General features: G+C 48.7%; 1 protein-coding gene across 1 annotated transcript in view; it reads left to right on the plus strand.

Moving 5' to 3' along the window:
- Positions 1–27,559, plus strand: part of LOC144754054 (antigen peptide transporter 2-like) — a 117,587-nt gene that overhangs the window by 13,064 nt on the left and 76,964 nt on the right. The window contains exons 3-4 of the mRNA XM_078641568.1: positions 6,717–6,831; positions 26,998–27,128. Coding sequence (XP_078497694.1) covers positions 6,717–6,831; positions 26,998–27,128 — 246 coding nt within the window. The remainder of the gene's footprint in view (positions 1–6,716; positions 6,832–26,997; positions 27,129–27,559) is intronic.

Consider the following 27,559-nt stretch of genomic DNA (forward strand, 5'->3'; position numbering starts at 1 on the left):
TAGGCTAGTCTGACACTGGCCCTCCCTTTAACAGTTTACAGACTGACGAATCTGGGCATCGGACCAGAGGAAGAACTGTCATGGCCGACCAAGACTCTTTGGGCAAAGTTGGGTTCTCTCTTGTGTGTATCCTCGAAGAAATGATTCTGAAACCCCTGCAATGAGTACAAGTTCCTCTGTGTCTTTCCTTACTCTGGCTTGCATGGATGATGTTACCAGCATGTGGAGTGCTCCAAATACTAACATACCGCTTGTATAGTCCAGGACCCCTCCTAGGGGAGCCCTATGCTCTCGTCATTGCTCCCAGTGACATAGAAACATAGGTTTAAGTCCTCTGTGTCATCATGTGAGCTCTACATCCCTTATTTTCACAAGACGGAAATTGTGTTTTAAAAACTGGAGCCATATCTGAGCTCTTTACACCTGCTTCAATCAAGCAATCAGTAGATTTGCAGAGCACTTCTTGTCACCCTTGAGGCTATCGAGGCACTGACAGGGTCCAGTTGATTAGCTGAATAGCCAGGTCTTCAGGGACGTTCAGAACTCTGAAAGAGACGGGGAGGTCCGTAGATGAAAGGGCAGCTCGTTCTATGTCTTCACTGTTAGGTAGGAGAAGGAGCGACCTCTGCATCTGCTACATCCGATAAGGGGCGTGTGGGTTAGAGAAAGGGACATGGAGCAGAGGTGTCAGTGACGCTGATGGAAGTTCAGGCGGGGGTTGAAGTAGGGGTCCGCACTTGTGTAGGGCCTTGTATGCGTGGGTCAGGAGTTTGTCGGTGTTAAGCATTCTCGGTGCAAGCTGCCCATCTGTGGAGTTCTTGGCCTCTGTTTATAGAACATCAAGCTGACCACCTAGCTTTGGGTAGTGCTAAAATAGGTTTTTATTAAGTTCACCTTCTCAAAGTGGGAGTGGGTGTCTTCTCCTCATGTACCCCCAAGAGGCAGGGCGACGGTGAATTCTGCGATTAAGGAATGCCCATAACGTACCACAGTAGAACATATGGGGTGTTCACAAGCATAAGGGGAACAGGAACATGTCTGATGCACAACTTTACCCCACCCCCTTTCTTTGTTTCCATAGCAGTCAACATTCCCTTTTTTCTGAGAAGTATCAGTGAGTCAGTAAAAATTATGTTTTTAAGATTATAAGACCACAATCTTGCTTCATGTCTGTGGTGTAACACCCAGGGAAAGTTTGTGTCTGTTGATTTATATGACATAAACTCCGAAGTGACATAAATTGTCAAAGGCTATGTGTGTGCTAGTACCGCTTGCTCAGGTCCTGCTTGTTTGCATCTGATATCAACCAGGAATATGACTCTGTGTCCATTGTCCTGTGTACATTGATTGTAGATTGTAAAAGAACTTTCTACCTGCTTTCCGAATCCACCAGATGCAATTAACGATGGAAAATAATAATGCATGGGTGATCTTTCACTCCCGTTTTTATAAGGAACTTCCAGCTTGGAAACCTTCTCTATGTTGGGTACAACATTATGAGCATTGCGGGCTCGAAAAACAACTTTGGAATTGGTTCAAACCCAACCTAGCCATCCAATCATGTCTGAAGTTGGCACCTCATTTCCAAACTGTTTCTGTTTCTCGAGGCATTCCACATTATCCCATCGCTGTTGAATATCTATCCAAAAGACTGAGTAATTTTATAAATAATACAAGTATTTTGTACTCTCTGTAGGCTGAAGACATCCAGGTATATCTGAAGGTTTATTCTCAGGATGATGTCTCTTTACTCTGGGCAAAACACAGCCTTGGATACACCTCAAATTTAACACAAATATGGCCAAGGCCCTGATTCACAAAGGGCCTCTGTACTTGTGGCGGAGGCCACACAGTCCAAGAATTTCGACTTTTGTGACATGAAAATCACAATTACTTAATTTACAGTAAAGTCCATGATTTTGAAGCATAGTTAGTATTATTGTAACATGTTTTTTGTGCATACTTTCTGATTCACAATAAATCAAAATATTATCAATGTAGACGATAACAAATTTGTCCAGGAATTCTCGCAAGATGTCATTGAGAAAAAATTGAAAAGCTGCTGGAGCGTTGCAAAGTCCAAATGGCATAATCATATATTAAAAAAGACCGTACCTGGTTTTAAAAGCAGATTTCCATTGATCACCAGCACACATTGTGACTAGGTGATATGCCCCCTTAAGATCCAATTTGGTTTAGATACAGGCAGCTTTAACTTCATCTAATAATACCGGGATTATAGGAAGTGGGTATTTGTTTTTGATTGTGATTTTATTTAGTGCTCTGTAATCAATGCACGAGGTCAACTCCCCATTGGCTTTAGACACAAAAAATAATGTGGAAGCTGCAGGGGATTTAGATGGCCTTAGTTATAAACCCATTCGATCGGTAGGGATCTAAGTAGTCTCGTAAATGATTGTTTTCTTTTTCAGACAGAGCATATTTTCGGCAATTAGGAATTACAGATCCTGGGAGCAAATAAATTTGGCAGTCATAAGGGCAATGTGGAGGAAGAGTATTTGGCTGTTTTTAGTTAAAGACATCGCCAAATGATTGATATTGTGCTGGTAGTTGGACGTCCATTTCTGCTGCGGTTGCCACTGAATGTTGACTAAATTCTATTTGTGTTTGAAAGCAGTGTAGTTCACAGTAGTGAGACATACTGACGATAGGTTTTGACACCAAGTCTATAATAGGGTTGTGCAATTTAAGCCAAGGCATCCCAAGTATAAAACCATATTGTGGGGCACTAATGAGATTGAACTGAAAGAGTTCTGTATGGCTTTTGTCCCTAATGTCAAATTGTAAAAACACTTGGTTTGCATGGTCATTGGACCGGAAGACAAACACTCCCACCCACTGTTTGCACAAGTTCTGGTCTTTTCTTTTTTTGATGAGGTAAATCCAAAGTTTGTGCTAAAGCATTGTCTACAAAGTTGCCAGTGGCTCCTGAGTCTCTGAGCACAGTAATGGTATGTGTACGTTCTAAGGACACTATTAATGTCATTTTTAAGGTTAAATGTGTTTCATGTTCATGGAAGGTTGAACTTATTGAAGGGATTTGCCAACCACTCGAAAAAGTCCCCTCTTCATCTTTTGAGTTAACTTGTTTTCCATTTTGAAGTCTATAGTATTGAATGTTTTTGTTTGTGGGCTTCGGGGTTTTAGTTTGATGAGACAATCTTTAACAAAATATCCTTTTTTGCCACAATACAAGCATTGTTCATTTTTAAGTCGTGCTTCTTTCTCTTCTTTAGATAGGTAAGATCGTACAGTACCTATTTCCATAGGTTCGCTTTGAGTTTTTTGTGTGTTAGTGTTATGGAAAATTCTAGGACGTTCAAACTGTGGAATTCCCCGGTCAGGACGACAACGATCTCCTTTCCTTTTCATCATACGATGGTCTATATGAAGGGTCAGATTAATTAAGTCTGTACAATCTTGGGGTTGTGGATCGATTTGAGCTAGAACGTCCTTCAGCTCATCTTTAAGGCCTTGATAATAAATGGCTGCCCTTTTTTCTTCCGGCCATTCCGTTTCAGCCACTATATGGTTCAAATGTGTTAAGTAGGTAACTAATTCACGATTACCCTGCTTTAATTCCAATAATTCTTTGTCCGCTGAAGTAGCCCTAGCAAATACCTTTTCAAATTCCTTTACAAAAGACTTCCAATTACACAAAATTGAGTTGTCACCACGAAATAGAGGTACAGCCCAATCAGCAGCGCCCCCAGCTAGATATGAAATCAAGAACACTACTCGTGATTGAGCACCGGGAAATGAAGAAGGTCTACATGTAAAATGTAATTCAATCTGGGTTAAGAAAATCTGTGTTTTACCGGGATCCCCAGAGTACCGCTCTGCAGATGCCAAAGGGATTTGTGGTGGTACTGTGACTATGATATTTAGTATAACTGTACTTCCTTGACCTGCTGTGTGCACCACACTAGGATATTTTCCTAAGGGGACATCAAATGGGGTTTTCTCTGGTGTTCCTCTGATATCTACTTTGTGTTGCAACTGAGTGACCTTGTCTGCAAGTGCTGCTATGGTGGCCTTAGAGTCCGCAAATTCTCGCTGAATCTGACCTAGGGCTTTCAAAATATCATCTAAAGAGGCCATTTTGACACCAAAGAGATCAGGAGGTATTAATACCATGGGTTTCCTATTCTGTCACACTCGATTCCTCAGGATCTCTTTGTTGACAGAATGTTCCACAAGTGCAGAGACGAACCCACAACTGCAGGGCCTCTGCCACGAGTGCAGAGACGCCCCCACGACTGCTGTGTCTTCACCACGAGTGCCGATGCCCTATGTGAATCAGGCCCTGCGTTTCTACTTGCCTCTTCACACAAGTCCTCTACCCAGTGCTAACCTCAACTCTTTGCCGACTGTCACTGATGGTGCCGGATCTCTTGGCCTCATCCTCGATAGCTGACTCAGTTCTCACAAATGTGCACCAATGACACGGCTAGAAATGTGCACCATCGGTTCAGACTTACCAAAGGGATTAAAAAAGTCTTTCCAGAACCACACTGGAGGAAGGAAGTTAGGCTTTGATTCTGTCCAGATTGGGTTATGATTACACTGTCACGCTCGATTCCTTGGGATCTCTTTGTTGACAGAATGTTCCACCTCCAGGTAGCTTCAAGTCAGTTTGCTTTTATTGCTCAAACTATTGAAGTGGCCAGGTGAGGGAAAGGGTGTTGGGAAGGGAACTGATGGGAGGGCGACTTACAGAGAAAAAAGCCACTGATTATTCTCAATGTTTCTAACCTTTGCCTTATTGTTTTTATATTGATAAAGTTTGTTTCTAAATTTACCTGAACTTCTGTGGCAGTAAACATGGTACAGAATTATTAAGGAAAGAGTAGATATTATTATATATTAAGTTCCCCTAGAAGATAAAATATACAATACCATAAGATGATCATATAAACAAATGTACTAAGGCTCTAAATATTCTATACTCAAAATTATTATTGTGTGCTTATTTCACCTACCAAGTCTAATAATGTTGATGTCTTAAACCTCAGGGGTAATACCTAGGAAGATGAAAAGTCATAAACAGTTAAATCACTATTCTAACTGTATAGTTCTTCTTTTTAAAACACAAAAATGATATTGACCATGTCTTGACAATACAGATTAACAGAATGCAGGAACTGCCTAGCACATCCGGTAATGTGGAGGAGTGTGGCTCAATTGTTAGAGCGGCAGACCCGGATGCAGAGTTCTGGCCCGGGACCAGGGTTCGATTCTCGCCTCGGCAGGGTCTCGGGCTCAATTTCCTCGGACCTGACAATTCTCGCCTCGGTGCCTATTCTAATCACGGGCCCCACGCTGCAACTCTGGGCAATAGCTTGCTTAGCCTCCAAACCAGCCCCAACAGCGCTAAGGATGCCTGGCTTCACCCTGGGGCTGCCCAGGAGTGGACACTTCACAGGGAAAGCCAGGAGGGGTGCCACAGCGGTATGAGTATCAGCGCCAGGAAGCCGAATAGGCGACACCGCAAGGTGACCGTCTGGTGACAGTGCGCTCTATAAGTACCATGACATTTACATTTGACATTTACATCTTTAAAGTGTTCCCTGTCATCTCCACGGTTCTGATGCTTTATCACTAGAAACACCAGCTTTCACCACAGAACACAACTCTGCAGACTGTGAGTGCCACCCCTACATCTGCACCTCACCCCCTGACGTTCGCACCACCTCCTGTCTGTGAGTCTTCAAAAAGGAACTACAACTTTTCCTCCTCAACCTCTAGTTCCTGTCTTCCATCCTTGTGTCACTTGATTGATCTTGTGTCATTTGAACCGTCTTGTGAACATCTTCCATTTTCAGTGGCCCTGTATGAGTGACATACGCTCTTCTTTCTAAATACCTGCAGGGTCTGTACCTCCCTACCTCACGGGTTTAGGATCTCTTCACCCCACGACCTTTGGGATGTTCATTGCTCTGGATCTCATTCCTCTTTCTTCTGAACTGAGCTTAGGTCTCCTCAGATGATGAACTTGTGGCCTTGATGTCTTTCAGATTCCACATTGTGACTCGCTGTGACCCGTATGTAGGCAGAGCACCAGCTGTTGCTTTTTTTGTTCTCTTGTCTGGCTCTTTGTTTGTCACCTGCCTGCCCAGGGTAAGGTGCTCTGGTGATCAATCGTCTTGCTAGTGCTCTATAAACATCCCAAATAAACATATAAACATTAGCACTTTAACAGCTAGGATGGAAGAGGCAAGAAGGACGAGCAATGATAGTTGAGGAGTGTGAGATGCAGCTCTTGGCTCGACCCCCCTCATCTGTCACAAGGGGTGACAATCATCTCTTCACCCCTGCAGCTGGCCTCAGTTCTAAGCAGTGCCAAGAAGCCCTCATGGTGTGAGACACAGCCCCACTGCTCAGCTTGCTGAGCTCAGATAGTGTGAGACTTAGCACCTCGCCACTCCAGATGGCTGCAGCTCTATGGTTGATGATTCCAACAGAGAGTGAGCAGTGACCCCTTTACCCCTCCATCTGGAAGCAGATACCCCCTGTCACGAGGTGCTCATAGGATGAGAGACACACATTCTCATGTAAGTATTCACCTATCTCGATGGGTCAGAAGGAGTGAGTAAGTTGTGTGTTATTTGCTTCTTGCACAGTGTAGTTCAGTGGCCGGAGCTGAGAGTGCTCAGTCTGTATCACTCACCCTCTCTCCTCTCTCTCTTGTCCAGGTGAGATGTTCATCCCGTACTACACCGGCAGAGTCATCGACATTCTGGGCTCCAAGTACAGAGAGGCCGACTTCTTTGCCGCCATCTTCTTCATGTCCATATTCTCCATGGCCAGGTGAGTAGAGGGGTCTCAAACTGCAGCCGCCAGTGGTGTCCCCCAAAGGCCGTCAGACAAATATCAATGAGTCCCAGCCTTGGGGTCCTAGGACAGTCCGAGGTTACAGGGCAGTATTCTGAGGTCCCCCACAGAGTAAGTGGCACTCAACAACAGCAATGTCAATCACTCAATCAGCCATTTGTTAAGTGTGACTACTCACCCGTAACGGTCTCAAGGCGCTGGGGGTAGGGTGGGCGGTGCAGGTTCCAGTCCATCAAGGAGGGGGGGGGTCTGTCGATTAGCCAGGTTTTGAAGTCTTTTTCGAAGATCGGAAGCGATGTTGTCGCTCGGAGGTGGAGCGGCAGGGCGTTCCAGGCTCTGGCCGTGAGGAAGAAGGAACGGCCTCCCGATCTGGTCTTTCTGGTGCGGGGGACCGTGGCATAGGAGAGCTGGGCTGATCGTAGGGTCCTTCGGGGTGCATGGAAATTTAGTCGGCTGTTCAAGTATGCTGGTCCGGTGTCGTGGAGGGCCTTGTGTGCGTGGGTGACCATCGTGAAGGTGACTCTGGCCTCGATGGGGAGCCAGTGTAGTGTGCGCAGGTGCTGGGAGATGGGGCAGTGTCTTGGCAGGTTGAGGACCAGTCTTGCGGCGGCGTTAGGGTGCAGTGAGAGACTGTTATGAACGCCGCTGAGAGGTCGAGGAGGATGAGGGCTACTATTTGTCCTTTGTCCAGTAGGGTGTGGATGTCGTCTGTAGCAGCGAGGAGGGCAGTTTCCGTACTGTGTTTTTTTCTGAAGCCGGATTAGGATGAATGTGGCGAGTTGGCTGTTGATGTCTTTCTCAAGGACATTCGCTGGGAACGGGAGCAGGGAGATGGGTCTGTAGTTTTTTTGGTCAGTGGGGTCCGCCAAGGATTTCTTCAGGAGGGGGTTGATCTCGGCGTGTTTCCAGTTGTCAGGGAATGAGGCGGTTGCCAGGGAGTGGTTGATGGTGTGGTGGAGTATGGGTGCGGTTGTGTCAGCGGCTCTGTTGACGATATGGTGGGGTCAGGGGTCTGTGGGGGCCCCAGAGTGGATTGACTTCATTGTGTCTTCAGTGGTGAGTGCTGTCCAGTTGTCAATCGCTGACTTCAGGGTGTTGGGGTGGTTGGCGGGGGTTCACTGTGTTGGTTGTCTTCGTCAAAGTTGTCGTAGATGCTCTTGATTTTGTGGTGAAAGAAGGTGCTGAGTTTGTCGCAGAGGTCTTGTGAGGGAGGAATATCCATTGATTCGCTGGTGGGTTTGGCAAACTCCTTGATGATGTTGAAGAGTTATTTGCTGTTGTGTGCGTGTGTGGAGATTCTGTCATTTTTTTCCTTGTTTTTCTGATGAGTAGGTGGTGGGCGTTGGTAGCGGCTCTGAAGTTGTTGTGTGCTTCTGTGGATTTGGTGTTCCTCCAGGCCTTTTCGAGGCGGCGGCAAGTGCATCTGGACTCTCGAAGTTTGGTGGTAAACCATCTGGTTTTCTTGGCTTGGGTGCTGTTGTTTTTCTTGAGGTGGGCTATGGTGTTCGCACTGTCAGAGATCTATCTGTGCAGGGTTCGGGCTGCGGTGATGGGGTAGTCATTTCCCACGGTGGTTGGGGTGGAGTTGCTGAGTGAGGAGGTGAGCTGGTCGTCAATGATTCTGGTCCAGTTTTGTCGTGGGAGCATTTGCTGGTGTCTGTGGATGGTGGGTGTTCTGAAGGTGAAGTGGACGCATAGGTGGTCAGTCCATGGGAGTTCGGTGGTGTGGCTGAAGGTGATGGAGTTTCCTGTTGTGAAGAGGGGGTCGAGAGCGTGTCCTGCAGAGTGCGTTGGTTCGGTCACGATTTGGCGGAGTCTAATGTTGTGGAGGTTGTCCAGGAGGGATGTGGTGTTGGGGTCCAGTTGGTTGTCGAGGTGGAAGTTGAGGTCTCCCAGCAGGGTGTAGTTGGTGGATGCGATGGCATGCGGAGATGATGTCCATGATAGAGTTGACGAGAAGTCAGCTGGGTCTAGGGGGTCAGTAGATGAGGGTTCCTCGGAGGGTGGAGTTAGGGCTGGCCAGTATCTTGAAGTGAAGGTGTGTGGTTTCGTCAGGGAGTGTGCTCAAGTGGACGGTGGATTTGTGGACGATGACGATTCCTCCTACCGGGCGGGTGGGGTGGTCCTTCCTGGAGATCTTGTATCCTTGGGGTATGGCGATGGCGATGTCCGGTCCTGAGTTGGTGTTGGTCCAGGTTTCAGTGAAGAACGCTACATCCGGGGTGGTGGTGTCGAGGAGGTCCCAGATTTTGGTGGCGTGTTTGTTGAGGGATCAGACATTTGAGTAGGATGCATTGCGAGGTCTTCGGTACGTGTGTGTTCTTGCGGTTGGGTTGTGCTGGGTCTGTGTTCCAAGCGGTGCTGTAGGTTTGTCAGCAGCGGTGACAGCTGAAGGGTCCGTTGGTGTCGGCTGGTGAGGCTAGCCTGCAGTTGTTGTTGCGGCCTGGGTTGAGTGCGTGGAGTGCTGCTGGGTCATAGCGTTGGCGGTGTGGAGGTCCAGGGTTCCTGGTATGGTTGTGGTCGGGTTGCAGACGGGCTAGCCTCTGGCGCGCCAATTGCGCGCGGCCGCCATTAGGTAGGGGTTGGGGAGGACTGGACAGCTGGAAGGCGGGAGCGGGGAGGGGAGCTGAATTGGGGAGGTCGCGCTGGGGGGGCCGCGGGTGCAGCAGCTGCAGGGAAAGCGGACAGGAAAGGATGGAAAAGGAGGAGTAAAGGAAAAAGGAAATAGAGCAGAAAGGAGCAGAAATGAAGAAAAGTGCAGAAAGGAGAAGAAAAAGAGGGTAGAAAAACAAGTGAAAAAACATGTGAAAAACACGTGAAAAACTGAGCTATAGAAAGGAGATAGAGGTCCACTGTGGGTGGAGGAGGGCCTCGAGCACCAAACACTCGAGAGTGCGGGGGCAGGCCTCACTTAATGGTGGAGCTGCGAGGGAGGGGGAGCAATTTCACTGACAATGAGTCAACTCAGTTCTCCCCCAGAAGTGGATGAAGTGTGGGTGGAATACATTATAGCATTCCCGAGGGGCTCCCACATCAGCACAGCTGGCTGTAGAGAAGGCAGGCTTCTACCATGGTGCAAGGGTGCCTGCCTCGGCACTAGGCAGCAGTTTGTGCACCAGCGCAAGGAGAGAGCGGACTGCGGCGCATATTGTCCAGTACGCCGCATCCCTGCCCCCTCCCTTTCATGCAGCAAGGTGGCTTGATGCGTTGTGCTGCGTGAAGTAGTGATACAAAAGGGCCCAAGATTCTCCATCTGGTGAGTATTCGCAGCCCTATATTGTGTTTCGCTGCTGATCTACAAGTGTGAAGAAGGAGTTTAAAGATAGATTGTACAGAGGTTTTAGTTTGGGTGAATCAAATTGGAGCCTCAAGAAAATTGTTAAAACGAGTTTTTTTGGGTGTTTTTTTTAAACTTCTTTTTATTATACAAGTGTCAGCATCCATATACATTACATAGGCACAATTTATAATACAAGTTTCTCATTGACGTTCACAACTTGCAGCTTATGGACATGCAGGAATAATCATTACACAATTGAATTCTTCCTAGATGATCCCAGCCACCCACCAACTCCTTCCCTTCTAAATACCAGATATCCCCCCATTCCCCCTAAAATCTTCCCATCGTTGCCAGACATTCTCCCATTTTTTGGGGCAGTCCCGGCTCTCATAGATTGTCTTTTCTGCTGCACAGCACCAGTCCAAATCTCTCTTCCATTGTGACACTTTCAGCGGTTGAAGTGCCCCCCATGCCCCTGCAACATTTCTTTTTGCCACCATTGCCGTCACCTGTAGCCACATTCTATGATATTTGAACCAATTCTGTTCCCCCGGAGGCGCATAGCATGTGCCACCTGGCGTCCAGGAGACTTCTTGCTCAATCACTTCTGACATAATCTGAGCCACCTTCCTCCAATATTTCTATATTATTGGGCATTCTCACAGGATATGAAAGAATGTACCCCTCTGAGTGCACCCCCTCTGACATTCCTGTTAGTATACCTCCCAGCTTGAACATGAGTGTGCTGGTATAATATGACTTATGCAGGATTCTCAGTTGGACCAGTCTGAATCGTGCCCAGATCGCCACCTCCCTAGGACTCTGCACCGCCTCCGCCCCATCATCATCTTCTAACAGGCCCACATCGGATTCCCAGGCCTCCCATAGCTTTATGAGTAGGTCTGGGGAATTATTTATTATCTTCTTGTATGTGCATCAGAGAGCCTTCTCCAGAATGGGGTCTTATAGTAACCTGTCCTCTAGTGGACAATATTCGGGGATCTGATCCTCATCTTTGAGGTGCCCGCCCAGCGCATGCCTCAGTTGCAGATATCTGTAGTGTTCTGTGGGCACCAATTGATATTCTTTCTGTAGCTCTGAAAACGTAATCACAGCCTTTTCCACACGTCCCCTAGGCGTAAAATATCTATTAATTTCCAATTCGATAAGCTCTGCAGCCTACCTGCATCCCGGAGCATTTCGCTGTTCCACAAGGGAGTCTGCTCTGTTGGCTGGTTGGTCCAACACAAAAACCTATTGGTCTTTGACCACACGGTCAATACTATCTGAGTATGTGGGGGTGTGTTTCCCGTTCTCACTCGGCCATACAGTGCCCCCAAGTAGCCGTTGGTCCCCATAGACCAATGATCCACCCTACACACCGGGTCATTCCTATCTGCAAATGCCCAATCATTAATGACCATTAGGTGCGGGGCCCAGTAGTACTTTTGAAGATCTGGGATGGCCAAAGCTCCCTCATATACCCCCTTCTGTGGTTTGGCCAGAGCCATCCGTGCACCCCGCCATCCCACAGCAACGTTCTCATCTCGCTATCCACATCTTTAAAGAATTTGTCTGGTATGGGGCAAGGGGTATTTTGTATAATGTATAGTAATCGTGGCAGTGACATCATTTTGAAGAGGACTGCTCTCCCCATACGGGATATCGGTAGCGTCCTCCAGTGGGTTACATCTCTCCTTAAACGTTCCAACTGCGGCTTTAGGTTCCCTGCCAAAAACTCTGAGTCTGTTTTCCCTATCTGTATGCCCAGATATTTAAAACTATCTTTAATCTGTAGCTTGGAGTCTGCTCCCAATAATGGGGGTTTGCCCACTCGACAACATATGTAGGAGAGACTTATCCCCGTTGATCTGGTATCCAGAGTATCCTTCAAAAAGCTTAAAAATCTGAAGCAGCGGGTTGATTGTGAACCGTGGTCTCATTGCATATAAGAGAACATCGCCCGCATATAATGATATCCTCTCTTCATACTGATCTCCGCCGCATATGCACGATATTACCGGGTACCCCCGGACCCAAACCGCGAGTGGTTCCAGCACCAGTGCAAATAAGATCCGTGATAAAGGGCACCCTTGTCTCGTATCCCTTCCGAAGAGCAAAAGAACGGGACACCGACCATTAACTCAAACTCTGGCCAGTGGCTGCGTATACATCAGCTTGATCCATGAATGGAATTGAGGGCCGAAACCAAACCCCCTCAGGACTTCTAATAGATAATGCCACTCTATACTATCAAACGCCATACGGGTGTCCAGCGAAAGCAACGCTGCTTCCACCCCTGGGTAAAACTAGGTTTTTGTTTTGGAATATTTAAATTCTGCTTTGCAAAGCCCACATTTTTAGGGAATTTGGAGAAGCAAGTCTGGAACTGGGTCTAAAGATCTTACAGCAGCATGTGTGTTAACACATGGGAGATTTCTGAAAGCTCTACTAGTCTTGGGGCGAGAGAGGTGATCTCAGACCTAAATCATTAGTAACGCCCACAGTCTGTGAGTTCACTTGCACCCCACCCTGACGACAGCTGCCAATCAACTAAAAACTGACCGAGGTGCTGCACCTCTTCACAGTGCACGACCTTGGCATTCCTGGGTTGTGTTTTACGACAATCTGTGTAATTTCCACACAGAATTGTAGCTCAGGATGGGATGGTAATTGGTTAAACCTTCCAACTCAAATTGTGTTTGCACATGACAGAAATAGCAGAATAATCTATAAATATCACAGATACAAAAACACAGTCATGTAAATCAGCTTTACATGTACCACATATTATGGCCTGATCTGCGCGTGTGCTTCAAAACCAGTATGAATGTCAAATTCAGTGGCTCAGTTAGGAAGAAATCCTGATATTTCCAGTAAACCTATGGCTCGGTGGTTCAGTGTGCCTGCGTACACATCATGAACAGCCTGTGGGGCAGGTTCTTCCACATTTGCGTCATCCGTAATGGACGCCGTATCATAAAGCTCGCGATTGAGTCCTGCCCTCTTCGGTCCCTTCGTGGCCGCTCTGGCAGATGTGAATTCTCACTTTACTCTCCTGATTCCATCTCAATTTCCTTCCTGTTCAGTGAGGCTGCCTGGACGGCTGCCAGTTGTCTAAAGCTTATTTCAGATAAACACAGGTCCTTGTCCTGGGTGAGCCTCCCACGGACTTACCCGGCACTTGGTGGCGGTGAGGAAAGTGGTGTATTATATGGTGTGGTTGTGTGACCTCACTGTGGAATACACTCACTCTCTGGGTCCAGTCAGCCTCGTTTCTGCAACCCTAGCTCAACCCTGAGCAGCTGTTGCTTCGAGCAGCCAGGCTTAGACAAAGGAACACGTGTAAAGCGTTTAGAAGAAACAAATCAACGAAATAAGAAAGTCACACAACACAAAAGAAATCCAAAAACAATTTCTACAAACAGATCGTATTTTTATGAATGTTTAGTCACCAGAAGACCCTACTGACCAACAGATATTATGTTAAATCTGTTTGCTTTTTCACATTTTAATATTGGCAGTTTTGAGGGAATCTATTAAAATATTTGCTCTATCCACTCAATAACTACCTAATTTTAACATTGCACCATTTTCCACATATTTAATTTGGCACTGTGATTCAGTTACCCACGACAGACAATCTACCAGTCCTACCAGTATAACTTTTGATTTTTTCTTAAGTTGTTGTGAGAAGTTGGCCTGATAGGTGATGTTTCCAATTCTGGAACCACCTATTATCAGACCAAACAATCCCTTATGGTGTCAGGTTGTAAGTCAACCATGTTAGACAAGCTATCCTAGGGGTAGCATGGACTAAGCAGCCTAAAGGCTTAACTTAAGAGGTCGTGTTAAGCGAGCTGTTTTACCACATACAATCCTGTAATATCAAATGAAAGGACACCACACAAGTATATATTATAAAAATATATGTATTTATTACTAAAAACAATCCCCAGTATTCTTTATGAATAAAGGGGCACAAGCGTTAAATCAAAAGCACAGTTTAAACATACAAAGTTGCACAATTATGGATGAGGGCGGGGGCCACTCAAACCATATACTAAACAAGTGGTATAAGAGATACCAATCGAACAGTGGTTAGGCCTAGGGCCTAGGGAATCGCTGGGAGCAGTCGGGACAAGCAATGCTGAAGTCGGGAGAGGCCCACGGGATTCGGGAGCAGTGCGGAAAGCGCACGCATGCACCAATGTTAACCAATGGTGCGTAAAAGTTGTAAAGTTAACGTTTAAGGACACTTCCGCTGAACCTAGAGGAACAAAGCTTAAGACACAGACCCTAGAGATGTGTACCAGTGTGGGAACACCGGCGGAGCAAAGTTACCTCACCCACAGGAAGCGGGTGCACAGGGTCGAAGTTGAGTCGGGTTTCGTCACGCAGGCTCTTGGTGCTTGAAGCTGAAAGGGCTGCAGGCGGGGTGAAAGAGAAGTGTCCGGTGGAGTCCAAGGGTGGACTCGAGTCGAAAAGTACCTGAAAGCAGAGGGGACAGAGTCTGGGTCACTCAGCAGTGACCAGGGTGGAACCAGGACGGAACCAGGCAATGTCGGGCGCAATCAGGTGGTCGTCGAGGAGCTTCTCTCCGCTGTCACGTGGGCTCTGGGGCATCTGCGACGTCCAGGAGCGGGTCACGATCTGTCCCACGAGGGCTCTCACCGTCGGCGCAGTCGGCTTCAAGTTTGGAGCAAACAACACTTGGCAAGAGCAATCCACGCGGAACCGGGAGATTGCTTCTCACTCGAACCAGGAGGGTCAGAGTGGGGGCTCCTTTTCAGGGGAGCTGGTGCAGATCTGGAGCAACCAGATTCACAGGTCGAATTTCAAAGTTCGTCGGTACAGGGGCCACTAGCCGGCTGGCAAGTGACCGGGCCAACGTGTTGAGCCAAATGAAGCAGAAGGGCCCCACGCAGCACTCGTCGAGTGTGGGGGGCTGAACTTCGGTGCAAGAGTGGCTCAGGGTTGGGGCTTCTCAAACCCCGGTGTACAGCTCCGAGGGTCACTCGTGCGCTGCACGGTCAGCATCTCGTGGTCAATTCAAGATGGCGTGCCCCACGCTTCCGGTCACCTCCACGGGTCTCAGCTCTGCAGGGACTGTGGATCGGGCTGTTGGAAGGCAGGCAAGCTTGATCTCGTCGATCTCTGTCGCTCGAGTTCCGGCGGGAACTGCGACAAAGCAGACGTCGATGGCTGGATGGTGCCTGTTTGCACAGGGTGGTCACTCCTTGACCACAAGGGAGATTCTACGGGCTTCTACGTCGAGTAGGATGTCGAAGGGTCCAGAATTTCGTTTCTTATGTTTCTTCAGGATAATCTGAAGTGCATTGGCACTGCTCCCAGTCTTATACTAATTTTGGGGGCTGGATTACCTGCTAGGTCCCCTCCTATGGGTGGGACCCAGGAAGTGGGTGGATACACCCCCTTCCTTTGATCCAGGCCGCCCTGGCACGAGGGCTGGAGTGCCCCAGAACCGGTTTGGCCAGATTATGCAAGGGGCAGCCTTGTGCGCCCCAGGCAGTGTCTGGTTTCTTTCAAACCTCCCTGCTACAATCCACTATCTCCTGTCTGGAGGGTGGTAACACCCCCCTGCGACAGGAAACCCTTTGTCCAGGCCCCATTTGGCTGAGTTTCGGTCAGCTTCAGGGGGTCAGACTCTTGTCTGTGGCAGAGGCATCCATTTTGTGGATCTAAGGTCCTTTTAGAAATGAACCGCATTTAAGTAAAGTAACATGTCTTACCCCTCTAGAGGGGTGGAATGCTATCCCCGTCGCCAGAACTGGCGAGGGGATAGTATTCCAAATCGTATGACACCTTACACGACATGTTTTGATAAAGCCAAACCAAAGTTGCTATATAACCGCGAGGATTATAAGGCACTTAAGAGTATATGGTATGGCATTATCCTGAAACAGCTTAGGGAGTTGTTCCCGACAGCTGCAGACAGGCTCAGCTCATGCTAGAGCTCCATCTCACATGAAACCACGCACTCTGCCTCCAGGATTAATGAGGCCTTCCATAGGAGTGGCTCACAGGTTTATATGTGTCCAGATATAGGTTTAGATATTGGTATACTATATCTAAGTAAGGGGTGACTACACCACCTTACCCCAGCTGAGTGATCAGCCAGTTGTGTCAATTTAAGAACCAGCCAGGGGTGGCAAAAGATATGCTGCAGCCCCTGGTAGGCCTTGGTGGCCCCTATGCCCTGGGCACCTATAGTGCATTAGACAGGGGCTGACAAGGAGTCCATTTCCAATTGTGGTATGTGCCTATAGCACATGTATCAGTAATTTAGTGAGAGAACAGCAGGCTGGGGGTCTGATCAGCAGGCCCACAGCCTCAGTAGTCGAAAACCAGTGAAGCAAAAAGCAAAAATTTGGGGTGACCATAGGATAGCAGACCCTACTCTCCTACAGTTGTTCTATCAACATCACACTGATAGACAAACTGCACTTTCTCCTGGGGAAGGAGAGCCCAAATGATGTAGGGCGCAACCAGGTGGGAACTGATAGGCACTTTCTCCAAATATGGGAATTTGCTGCAGAATAGCACATAGTCACATTACCTTATTTTGTCACTAACTTTTTCATTTGCTGTTTCTATAGTATGATCCGTAGTTTTTGTCTGTAGACCCCGGATACCTTTTGTAGTTACATAGTAACCACAATGAACACAATTGGGCGGAGGGTTCTGGGGAAATAGATCTTTGAGTAAAACGTAAATCGCAGTTAACATCAAACAAGCACTGATAACCGTATAGGTTGCAAAACCTTTAGAAAGTTGTGTTTGACTATTCAGGCCCACTTTGGGTGACATTTCTCCATTGTTAAGGAGGTAAAGAGGGGCAGTGAGGAAGTGTAGGACAGTTACCCTCTCACCAAAGCAGTCTCCAGTCGGTTCTAAGCTCTATGGGCGATCGCCATAGACGTCAATGGAGTGGTCTTTATGCAAGGATGCAAGCTGCTGAACAAACTGTAGGATACTTCTTGATTCAGAGTCGAGGTGTACTGACTACGGCTACAGGAAAAGTTCTCATCAAAAGTCCCTGGAGTGGGAACATCAATTAGTCCTTCCATAGTCGGCAACGATCGTAGGCTTAACAATCCATTGGTGGCATCAAGTTTGTTCTCATCGTCCAAAACACTGGTCAAAGGCTCTGACACCTCATACAGTACGGGGTCTACTTCGTCCATCAGAGTGGCCATCTTGGGTGTCTCGGTCGTCACCGTTTCTTTTAGTGGAGTAGGGTCCGGTCCAATTTGTACCATCTCAGACAAACGCGCCACCATCGTCTGAATGCGGCCTTCAACGTACACATGAATTGACTCAATGGCTGCCAACACAGTTCGTAGCGACGGGTCACTTCCGGTCCGTTCCACTACTCTTTGATCGGTGACAGTCATGATTGCTTCCCCCATCGAGTCGATCTCTCAGAGGGGGATGGGCGAGTCGGGAACGGTCGTCTGCAGAGGGAGACTTATCAGTTGGTCCGATGATATCCTAGGTCCGCCACCGCAGGCGGAGACCCGGACCCAACGAACACCAGCGGGCCCTTTACCGAGTCACCGGGCAGGACCCCCGCCCACAGCTGCTACCGTTGGGCTGTCACCCCTCCTCCGACTTTCACCAAGGCAGCCAAACATCGTCCACCTCAATCCGAGAAATCGAAAGAAAAAAAATTCCCTACTCCGTAAGACTGGACCCAATCACACTACTACAGCCGATGTTGTTGAACTGAAACCCGGATGGGCCAGTACTCGAGACCCCGGCTTTTGGGCAGATCTAGGCCGCAAACTTGCACTCGGCATATCTTCGGCAGCCGAACAGGTAGAAATCTCGGGATAGCACCATTAATCTCACGGCAGGTTCATACACACGGTGGCTGGGCTCAAGAACAGGATAAATGACAGGATATTCCGGCGGGAGTCGGAGGTCGGCGAAGCCGGGAGCCTACGCGGCCATCTTGGTTGCTAGCGTGGCTCCTCCCCCCAATCTTTCTTTCTTGATAGCTATGTCTGACCTCTGTCTTTCTCTCTCTCTCTCTCTCTCTCCTTTTCTGTTTTTCAGTGACCTCTTATCTCACAAATGTATGCGGTTTGCTGCTATTATGCAACATTCATTGGTTTTTGCTGATAATACAAATTCACCATACCCTTCCTTTAATGCATGATAAGGTACACCGGTCAGTCTGCGCCATGTGTGCATTCATGCTACGAGGGGATTACCTCTGTTCACAAGCTGCGGTGCCTTTGGACTGGCTCTAAGAGGGCGCTGCGGGCAAATAGAGTTCACCTCCTCATCATCCCTCTATTGCCTCATTAAATGTGCTACAATGGTGCCCATGTGTGTGCCTATGTGTGCGAACCCACACATGTGCCTATGAGTGTAAGCCCATGTGTGTGCCCATGTGTGTGAGCCCCCACGTGTACCCATGTGTGTGAGCCCACACGAATGCCCATGTGTGTGAGATCACTTGTGTGCCCATGTGTGTGAGATCACTTGTGTGCCCATGTGTGTGAGATCACTTGTGTGCCCATGTGTGTGAGCCCACACAAGTGCAGGCGTGGCTGGCACCGGTAAGAGCGTGGGGGGTGGTTCGGGGCAGCAGGGGGTAGTCGACAGATGACAGGATAGGAAAAGTTAAATAAAAAAATAAAACCACTTAACTTGCGCTCGGCGATGCGGCGAGTGCCAGGTAAGTGGTTTTATACTTTTTTTCATTAAATTTTTGCTATCCCGTCATCTGTCGACTCCCCCGCCCCACTGCTCTTACCTGTGCCAGCTGCGCCTTCTAATGTGCCTCAGGTGTGTGATCCCACGCGTGTGCCATATTTGTGAGTCCACGTGTGTGCCCATGTGTGTTAGCCCAGGTGTGTGAGCCCACGTACATGTGCCCTTGTTTTTGAGCCCACACGTGTGCCCTCGTTTGTGTGCCCATGCGTGGCCCATGTGTGTGAGCCCACGTGTCTGCTCATGTGTGTGAGCCTACATGCATGTGCCCTCGTTTTTGAGCCCACACGTGTGCCCTCGTTTGTGAGCCCACACGTGTGCCATGTTTGTGAGTCCACGCAAGTGCCCATGTATGTGAGCCCACATGTATGCCCATGTGTGTGAGCCCACGTGCATGTGCCCTCGTTTTTGAGCCCACATGTGCCCTCGTTTTTGAGCCCACACGTGTGCCCTCGTTTGTGTGCCCACGCGTGGGTCCATGTGTGTTTGCCCCTGGTTTAAAGTTCCCTCGCTCTCACAGCTGTTGGTTCTGTCCTGGGAGCAGCCGGGCAGGCAGGAGACCACCACACAGAGAGCTTCAAAGCACTGTAAGTCATGTGACAACTTCAGAGCTGCAGATGCCTTGGTCATTCATTGTCAGGAATCAGGCGAACGAACAGGCAGACCTCTCTGCTGACTCCTCGGGCCAACTATCAGGGCACACAGACCTCCCTGCAGACCCATTGGGTGAACTGACAGGGCACACAGACCTCTCTGCTGACCCCTCGGGTGAACTGACAGGGCAGACAGACCTCTCTGCTGACCCATTGGGTGAACTGACAGGGCACACAGACCTCCCTGCAGACCCCTCAGGTGAACTATCAGGGCACACAGACCTCCCTGCAGACCCATTGGGTGAACTGACAGGGCACACAGACCTCCCTGCAGACCCATTGGGTGAACTGACAGGGCACACAGACCTCCATGCAGACCCATTGGGTGAACTGACAGGGCACACAGACCTCTCTGCTGACACAGACCTCTCTGCTGACACAGACCTCTCTGCTGGCCCCTCTGGAAGACTAATGGGGCAGACAACTCTCTGCTGACTCCTTGGGCGAACTAACACGGCAGGCAGACAGTCCTCTCTGCTGACCCCTCGGGCGACCTAACTAGGGGGCCGCAAGACCTCTCTACTGAACCCAGGGGTGAACTAACGAGGCAGACAGACCTCTCTACTGACCCCAGGGATGAACTAACGAGGCAGACAGACCTCTCTGCTATTTCCTCGGGCGAACAAACAGGGCAGGCAGATCTCTCTGCTGACCCTTTTTGCTGAATTTACAGGGTTCACAGACCTCTTTGCTAACCCCTCGAAGTGGACTAACAGGGCAGACAGACCTCTCTGCTGACCCCTCGGGCGAGCTAACAGGCAAGACATACCTCTCAGTGGACTAACAGGGCAGACAGACCTCTCTGCTGATCCCTCGCCTCCCAATTATTCCGTAGCCCGGGACTGATATAACAAGTATCTGCAATGCAATCGGTCTCTCATTGCTGAAACTTTGAGCTATGGGTGTTGCTAGTAATAATAAAACGGCAATATCTCAAACTTTCAGTAATGGGAGAGCTAATGCATTACAAATGCTTGTTGCCACCATCTGCCCTGGACCCATTAACACTACCATGTGAGACACCCACATTTCAGAGAAGCATCTGTGTTGGACCCGGCCTCGTGGCGTGGTCCCCTTCCTCCCGCATGGCGGGCCCGGGACAGCAGCGAACCCCTGACCTTCCCGACGAAGTTACCTCTCCAACCCTCAACGAGAGCCCCCACTCCTGGCGACCCCCGGCTCTCCCCCTCAGAAACACGGCGACCCCTACTCGCCCCACTCTGCCAGTCCGACCCCTATCCCGGGCCGCCATCTCAGGCCCAGACTCCATCTTGGACACTCCACGCCCGGGCCACGTGGCCTCGGCCCGACCTCAGCAGCGGCCCCAGCGAAGCCCCGACATCGAGGCACCGAGATCCGACCAGGTGGTAAAGCGGCCACTTGACGGATCAAGAAGGAGGGGAGTTTCGATGGGCCTCCAGCCGTCCCCGGACGCCTGGTTGCGATCGCCCTCCGGCCTCCCTGGGCGCCGGCTCCACCCCCCTGCTGGGTGTCTGGACACTCTCATCCCGGCCCCTCTGACCCCCAGGCGCGAGGGTCCGGACATCAAAGGACTCCGGACCTATATCTGGGGCAGCTCTGGAATGGGTCGGCAGTTGTATCCTGGAGTCGAGAGCCTGCTGACGCTGTCGCGGCTGACCCAGAGACGAACTCGCTGCTTTGAACCCTGAACCTCTGGAGTCCTGCTGGCGCTGCGGCGGCCCAACCTCGCTGACACCACCTCTGGAGTCCTGCTGGTGCTGCCGCGGCCCATCCTCGCTGAAACCATCTGTGGAGTCCTGCTGGCGCTGCCGCGGCCCAACCTCGCTGAAACCACCTTTGGAGTCCTGCTGGCACTGCCACAGCCCAAATCGTGCGGAACCCCCAAGCTCGAGGATTGAGAGCTAAGCGTAGGGTATCCCGGCGCCAGACTGGTAGAAGACTGTCCCGCTACCCTTTTCCCCCCAGTTACCGAGACTCGAAGGATCCCACGATCCGTCTGTACATATTACCGAAAGGACCCATTACTAGTGTTGATAAAGTTTCTAAAAAGTACTCTCTTGTGTGGTGTCCCTTTGTAGTGGTGTGATTACTCTGCTGTGACGATTCTAGGAGAGGACCCTCGCCCAGAAGGCCTCTCGACGGCGCTCGGCCAATTTCCTAAGGAGAGGTGGGCCTCGGGGTGGTCAGTCAGACATCTTCTGCCTCCCCAGGGACCGCCTTTCTGGAACAGGTGTTTGTTTGGGAGTATACTTTGTAAATGCAAATTTTGGATCAAACAGTTCTCCTGTAACATTCTGCGACTTTCTATAATATCAAACGCAGAGCAGAGCACAGATCCCGGCTCTTTCACTCTTCTTATGGTTATGCTCATTAGTTGCCCGGACAGGTCCTTTCCTGAAAGGGTCTCACCCAGTGGCGGCTGGTGACATTTGAAAGTGGTGCGGCGTAGCGCGCGTACCGGAACAAACCCCCCCCCCTAAAAAAAATTGTCTTTATGTATGAACTGGCTTGGCCGTCCATGCTGGACTGTTCCGTTTGGAGCAGGGTGAAGACTGGTTTGCGTATAGCTGGGTCCAAATTAAGGTGACACGGTGTCACAAAAACAACGAACTGGAATGCAGCCTGTGTAATCACCTGATGAATTCAAGAATTCCATCCATCACTTTTTTGTATTCTTTAGGATGTTTATTGAGGTCAGCTTACTTGAATCTCCTAGTTACTCGTAATAGAAAATCGCATGAAATAAATAAAAAAAATCTATACCGCCGAACCAACTTGAAGGTGTCACACATTAGATGGTTTTACTTAGCCACAAAGAAAAGGTTAAAGTGTGAAATAAAGCATATGGTAGGCATGCTTGTAAACGATATTCAAATTGTACATATTTCGTCATAAAGATGTCTCGGGTGACCTCCGTAAAACACTTACCCTTCAGCATCATTGCTTCTGAAGTCCCTAAACTCTGTGTCATTTGCAGAATAATTAGGCGGGCTCTTGGGATGAATTACTTGACTGCAAACCCAACATAGCATGAGTAGCCAACTAATACTAAAAAAAAACAGCAAGACAAGGCTCAGAGTGCCTAACGATTAAGTGGTCTCCGTTACTTATCAGCGCCAGGATTGGCTGTGGAGCAGCGTAACTCCCTGCCCCATTCGGAGACCGGAGGCTGCGGCATGAGGCATACCTCGGTCTCCCAAGGGGGAGGCTACTGCGCATGTTCGGGCTGGTCAGAAAAATGACCAGCCCAAAGCAAACATGCGCGCCAGCAGCACTGCTGAGCAGCGTGAGCACGCACGCTCACAACAACCCGATCAGATACAGCCCCACTCCCTTTCTCCCCTATAAGCTAAATCTGGTGCGGCCGGTGAAGTTTCAGATGGCGGTGCGCATTGGTTGGTGGGGCAACGCCCGAACGCCCCAATGGACACACTGCCGCTGGTCTCACCTGAGAAGTGTTGTATTATATGTACTCAAGTATACATGAGCCCTATAGAAACAGTTTAGCTTTGTAACATTAATTCCTCAGTGCTTTAGTTCTGCCACTATTGGGTGAGGTCAAGCTAGATTATGGTAAAGCAAAGGTTCAGTGGAGTCTTAACCCTTTCCTTGCTGCGCACGTCCGTTGGACGATGTGGCCCCGCCCACACAATGGAACGCCCGCACCGTGGTGGAATTGCCGCCGCAGTTAAGGCGTTAAGGGGCATTTGTAAACACTGTAGCAGCACTAGCTCTGGGTGAGCTCCACCCCTGATGTTCTGGTGCTGATGGGTTGGTTCTAAGGGAGAGGGCTGGGATACATGTTAAGGGCATCCCGTGCATCCTACTGATAAGAGCACAACACGCGGTTATAGAATGGGGTGCATTCTATTATGACACACCTCTTGGGCTCCCACAGCTGTTCATCTAAGTATGTGCCACATCACAGGCACACAATACAGAGGCACAAATACAACCACATACAGATACATAAATTATAATACTGTGGCAATTCGTGAAATACAGATAACACTGAAGAAGATTTCTGAGAGATTTTAAATAGCTGTGTATTCTCTTGAAAATATTTCAGCAAATTCTGTTTGACATTTAAGGAGGAAATGGAAATTTTGCCAACTTTTTTCAGACTACCAGCATCATTTTCAAACTGTTTTGCTTTGAAATGTTTGGATAATCTCTTTTTAAACTCTTTTAGTTTTGTATTTTGTGTTGTGAACTTTCTCTTCAGGAGATAAAACCTAGGTTGCACATACTGTCAATTGAGACTATATTTATCTCTGAGAACATCCATCATCTCTTCCAGACAGTGATACCTTTTTTAAATAATGTTAAAATATCTTTACACATGTTAAATTTCAAGATTTTTTTGTATAATAGGGTCCCCCTAAAATGCAGGTTTTATTGTTTATTTTCATTGCGCACATTAGAAACCCGCATGACTCAATCAAGTCCAGGCGGCAGAAAACATGCATTGTCTTTGGGCGAATGAAAGGATGTGATTGCATGATCTGCTGCTCTGACAGGCCCATGTTTTGGAGAATCGCTGATTTGCCTGGAAAATTAGGAAATATAACTGCAAGCATTCCAAACTCCCGCTCCATCCCCCCCTCTTTGACTTTCCAGTAGTTAAAAGCTGATGAAATCTCTGCAATACATTTCTTGAGACACCCCCAAGCTGTAACATAAAATACCGAGGCATTATGGTTCTGAATTTATGAATGCCCATGGGATCAGTAATCTTGGGAGCAGGAACTACAGCCCCGATGCTCCCACCCACCTTAGAATGTGGGTCAACGCAGTGTGCAGGTGAAGGAAGAGGACTCACCTGTGTGTTTGCTCACCCCTGAGCATCTCTTCAGCTCCTGTGGTGAGATTGACTTGTCTTTGTTCAGATCACAGAAGTCGGTAACGCGTCAGCCGCATTTCTTAGGCTTCGCTTTCCTTTTTACGTAACGCTTCAAGGGTTCATTTCTCGTTTGTTAATGTTGTACTGTGGTTGGTGTCCAGTTGTTAAAGCACCGACAGGCCAAAATACAACTGCTGCTGGGGCTGTGTGCGCTGCTTGAAAGTGGGGGAATGGCTTAGTTATAACGTGAAGCAGACGCGGAATAAAAACAGGGCGAAGCAGTCATGGGCCGAAAGCATGAAAACAAGAAAGTTAGAAAGTTCTTAGAAACAGGAGATAACAAAAGCAAGCGTAAGTACACAGTACTGCTCCTGAGCCTTGAAAGGAAGTGAGCTATCAGCTGCAGAACGAGACAGGAGGCAGCAAAGAAGAGCGACGCTGGAATGGACCAATCCTAAGCAGGAGGCGGGAATAAAGTGGTTCACCGATTACAGCAGGTCTTGTAGATAGCGTGTGCGTGCTGATGCTCGACCTAAAAATCACAACTTTTAAGGACAATAGAGAAACATGGGGGCTAAGAAAAACATACATTTTTGTTTTGTGCTTTTTATTGACATGTTCACCTGCTCAAACCTCTCTACCGGACGCACACACAAACACACACATATGTTTGCTACCAAACACTCACACAGTTCAAGAAAGTTAACTCAGAATGTCCGGGACACCAGGCAGGCTCATCTCCACAGATATGTCCTTCAGTCTAGCCCTGTGCTGGCCCATGGATTACCAAAGATTTGTTTTATATTAGTGACACAGGGAAAGTTCATGCCACCGGGAAAAAGTTCATTTTAGGGTCTGGCAGAGTAATTAATGGTTTATTTACAAGACGGACATGCAGACTGTCAGAGCTCCCATCAGCCTTTGATGTAAAACACACCAAGAGGCATTCGCCGTCCTTATCTGCTTGGAGCTCTGGAATAAGACATGAGGGTGGGTGCGAGCAGTTAACAGTCTGCTGCTGACATTGCCAAGCACAGGCACAATGAAAAGAAAACAAGGAATGCGCATGTGAAAATGCGCTGAAAGTTTTTTAAAAAGTCACTGAATTCGACGAAATCAAGACTCCTGGGGGTGAACTGGCGAAGCCCTTGTGAGTAGACTTGGACATTTCAAACTCTCTATTCCAATCATTAAAGCAGAGGTTGCATAATTTAAGATTCATACATACCGCCGGTGACAAATGCAGGAACCTCAAAGTCACAAGTTTGTATTTAGCCGCGGCAAGTCAACGTTTGGATATTTCCGATGGGAGCAAATGTGGTACTATAAATTGGGCAATGGCGACATTGGTTATGTAGAGTGTCTAGAGCAATGGTACGCAGCGCTACATAAAACAAGAACAGGGAAAGGAAAGAACACAATAACAGAGCGAGAGAGAGAGAGACCGAGAGAGAGAGAGAGCCCGGGAGTGCTGCGTGTGTGCACGCACAGTCTGCTCATTTTCAAGCACTGCACTCGTGCTTGTGGTGCACCCCTGCTCGCTCCCGCAAGGTGGACGCCGCCACAAACACGAGTGTGTGCTTGAAAATTACCAGAGCGACGGCTAAAGGTCCTCCTATGCAGCACATGCGTGCTGCGTAGGCGAGACCTAAAAAGCAAGTATACAAAAATGGCAGGAATGCGAAGACAGAGAAGGGCAGAAAAATAAAGGTTCACGGTGCAGGAAGGCTGAAGCGACCTTGAACAAGAGCGTTGTAAGCACACCAAAATGCAAATTCACCAGGCACAGGCTCAGTGGAGCCCTCACCACTTCTGCTGTGTCAGCCACGCACCCGGGTGGAAGAAGTGTATGTAAATGACGGCCATATTGGATAGAGAAGATGTCTGTAGAAGATCATGGTTTCCACAGAATTTAGTATGGCCGACTTAAGGCAACAAGACATGGGGTCTCACCTGGAGTCTTTACCGTGGCTACCAAAGTTTCCAAGCTCCATTGCTCCTCTGTCTCTCAGCGGGGCTTTCGCTCCAAATCCTCCAGGTACGTATCTGTGTGCATTCCCTCAATATCTGAACGGTAATATGGGAAACCTGCCCCTATTGTTCCTAAACCTATTAGTTTAATTCTGTGATGGGGGTTCGTCTGTAAAGGGGAGATCGCCCTCTTGCCTCTGGAACCCTGCCATTGCCCCCAACATTGGCCTCAACATTGCAAACGCCAGGCTCCATTCCAACAAGTACAGGATCTCTTTGCCACAAAACTGTCTCCACTAAGCTAAAAGGTGGCAAACAGAAACACTGAGTTTGTGTTGAGACAAGGAATAAAGAAATAAGGTGCTTGGGAATGGTGGCCTGTGGAGGGTGGGTTGCCATATGACCAGGATAGTACATCTTGTGCAGTTGCTGGGGTCACAGATCTGGGCCAGGGCAGTGTGTGAAGTGCTGTACCCTCAGGTCATGTGAACCTGGCCTCTTCCTAACAGGCCCTCTCAGCGTTGAGGCCCAAGGTTCCGGTTGCTTCTAGCATATGGTATTCTCATGTTTTATTCTTAACTTACAAGGTTTATTTTTCTGTTCTCCACACCCACAGGTGATTACCTCTTACCTTGGTTTATTCAACCCTCATCTCTCCTTCTCCACAGCTCTCTCTCCGCCGGGTGCAGGGGAGGACTCTTCATGTTCACCCACTACAGGCTCACCCGCCGCCTCCGTGTCCTGCTCTTCAAGGCTGTTGTGAGGCAGGAAATTGATTTCTTCGAGTCCACCAAAACAGGTAACACTCTACGTAGCTTTTTAAAAAGACTCATTTCCAGTCAGTCTGTCCCCACATTGCCGCTTGTTGAGGTCCCTAGGTCTGAGTTAGCCCAAATGCCCCCATTTCACCCACTCATTGAACGTTGCACAGTGGTCATCCTGTGCTCATCCAGAGCAGGAAGCATCGTCAGCTCCCTCGTGAAGGTTTGATCTGTAGGAGGTCTTCTGACTGAGGGGTACGGAGTTCCAGATCTTTCCTGCATGTCCTAGTTAGCTCTGGAGGTTCAAGCAGGAGTGCGGCTCAGCTCCTCACAGATGTTCATCTGCCTGAGACGTTTAGTTTTGGGCCGGTATTTAGGGGTTCTTACGGATTGCTTCGTACGAGACGCAGGATAGTTTGCTCTTATTCCTGGATCTATTGGTAACTAATTGAGTGGGATCAGCATGGAG

The sequence above is a fragment of the Lissotriton helveticus genome, chromosome 5_1, assembly GCF_964261635.1.
Source record: "Lissotriton helveticus chromosome 5_1, aLisHel1.1, whole genome shotgun sequence".
Classification (NCBI taxonomy): domain Eukaryota; kingdom Metazoa; phylum Chordata; class Amphibia; order Caudata; family Salamandridae; genus Lissotriton; species Lissotriton helveticus.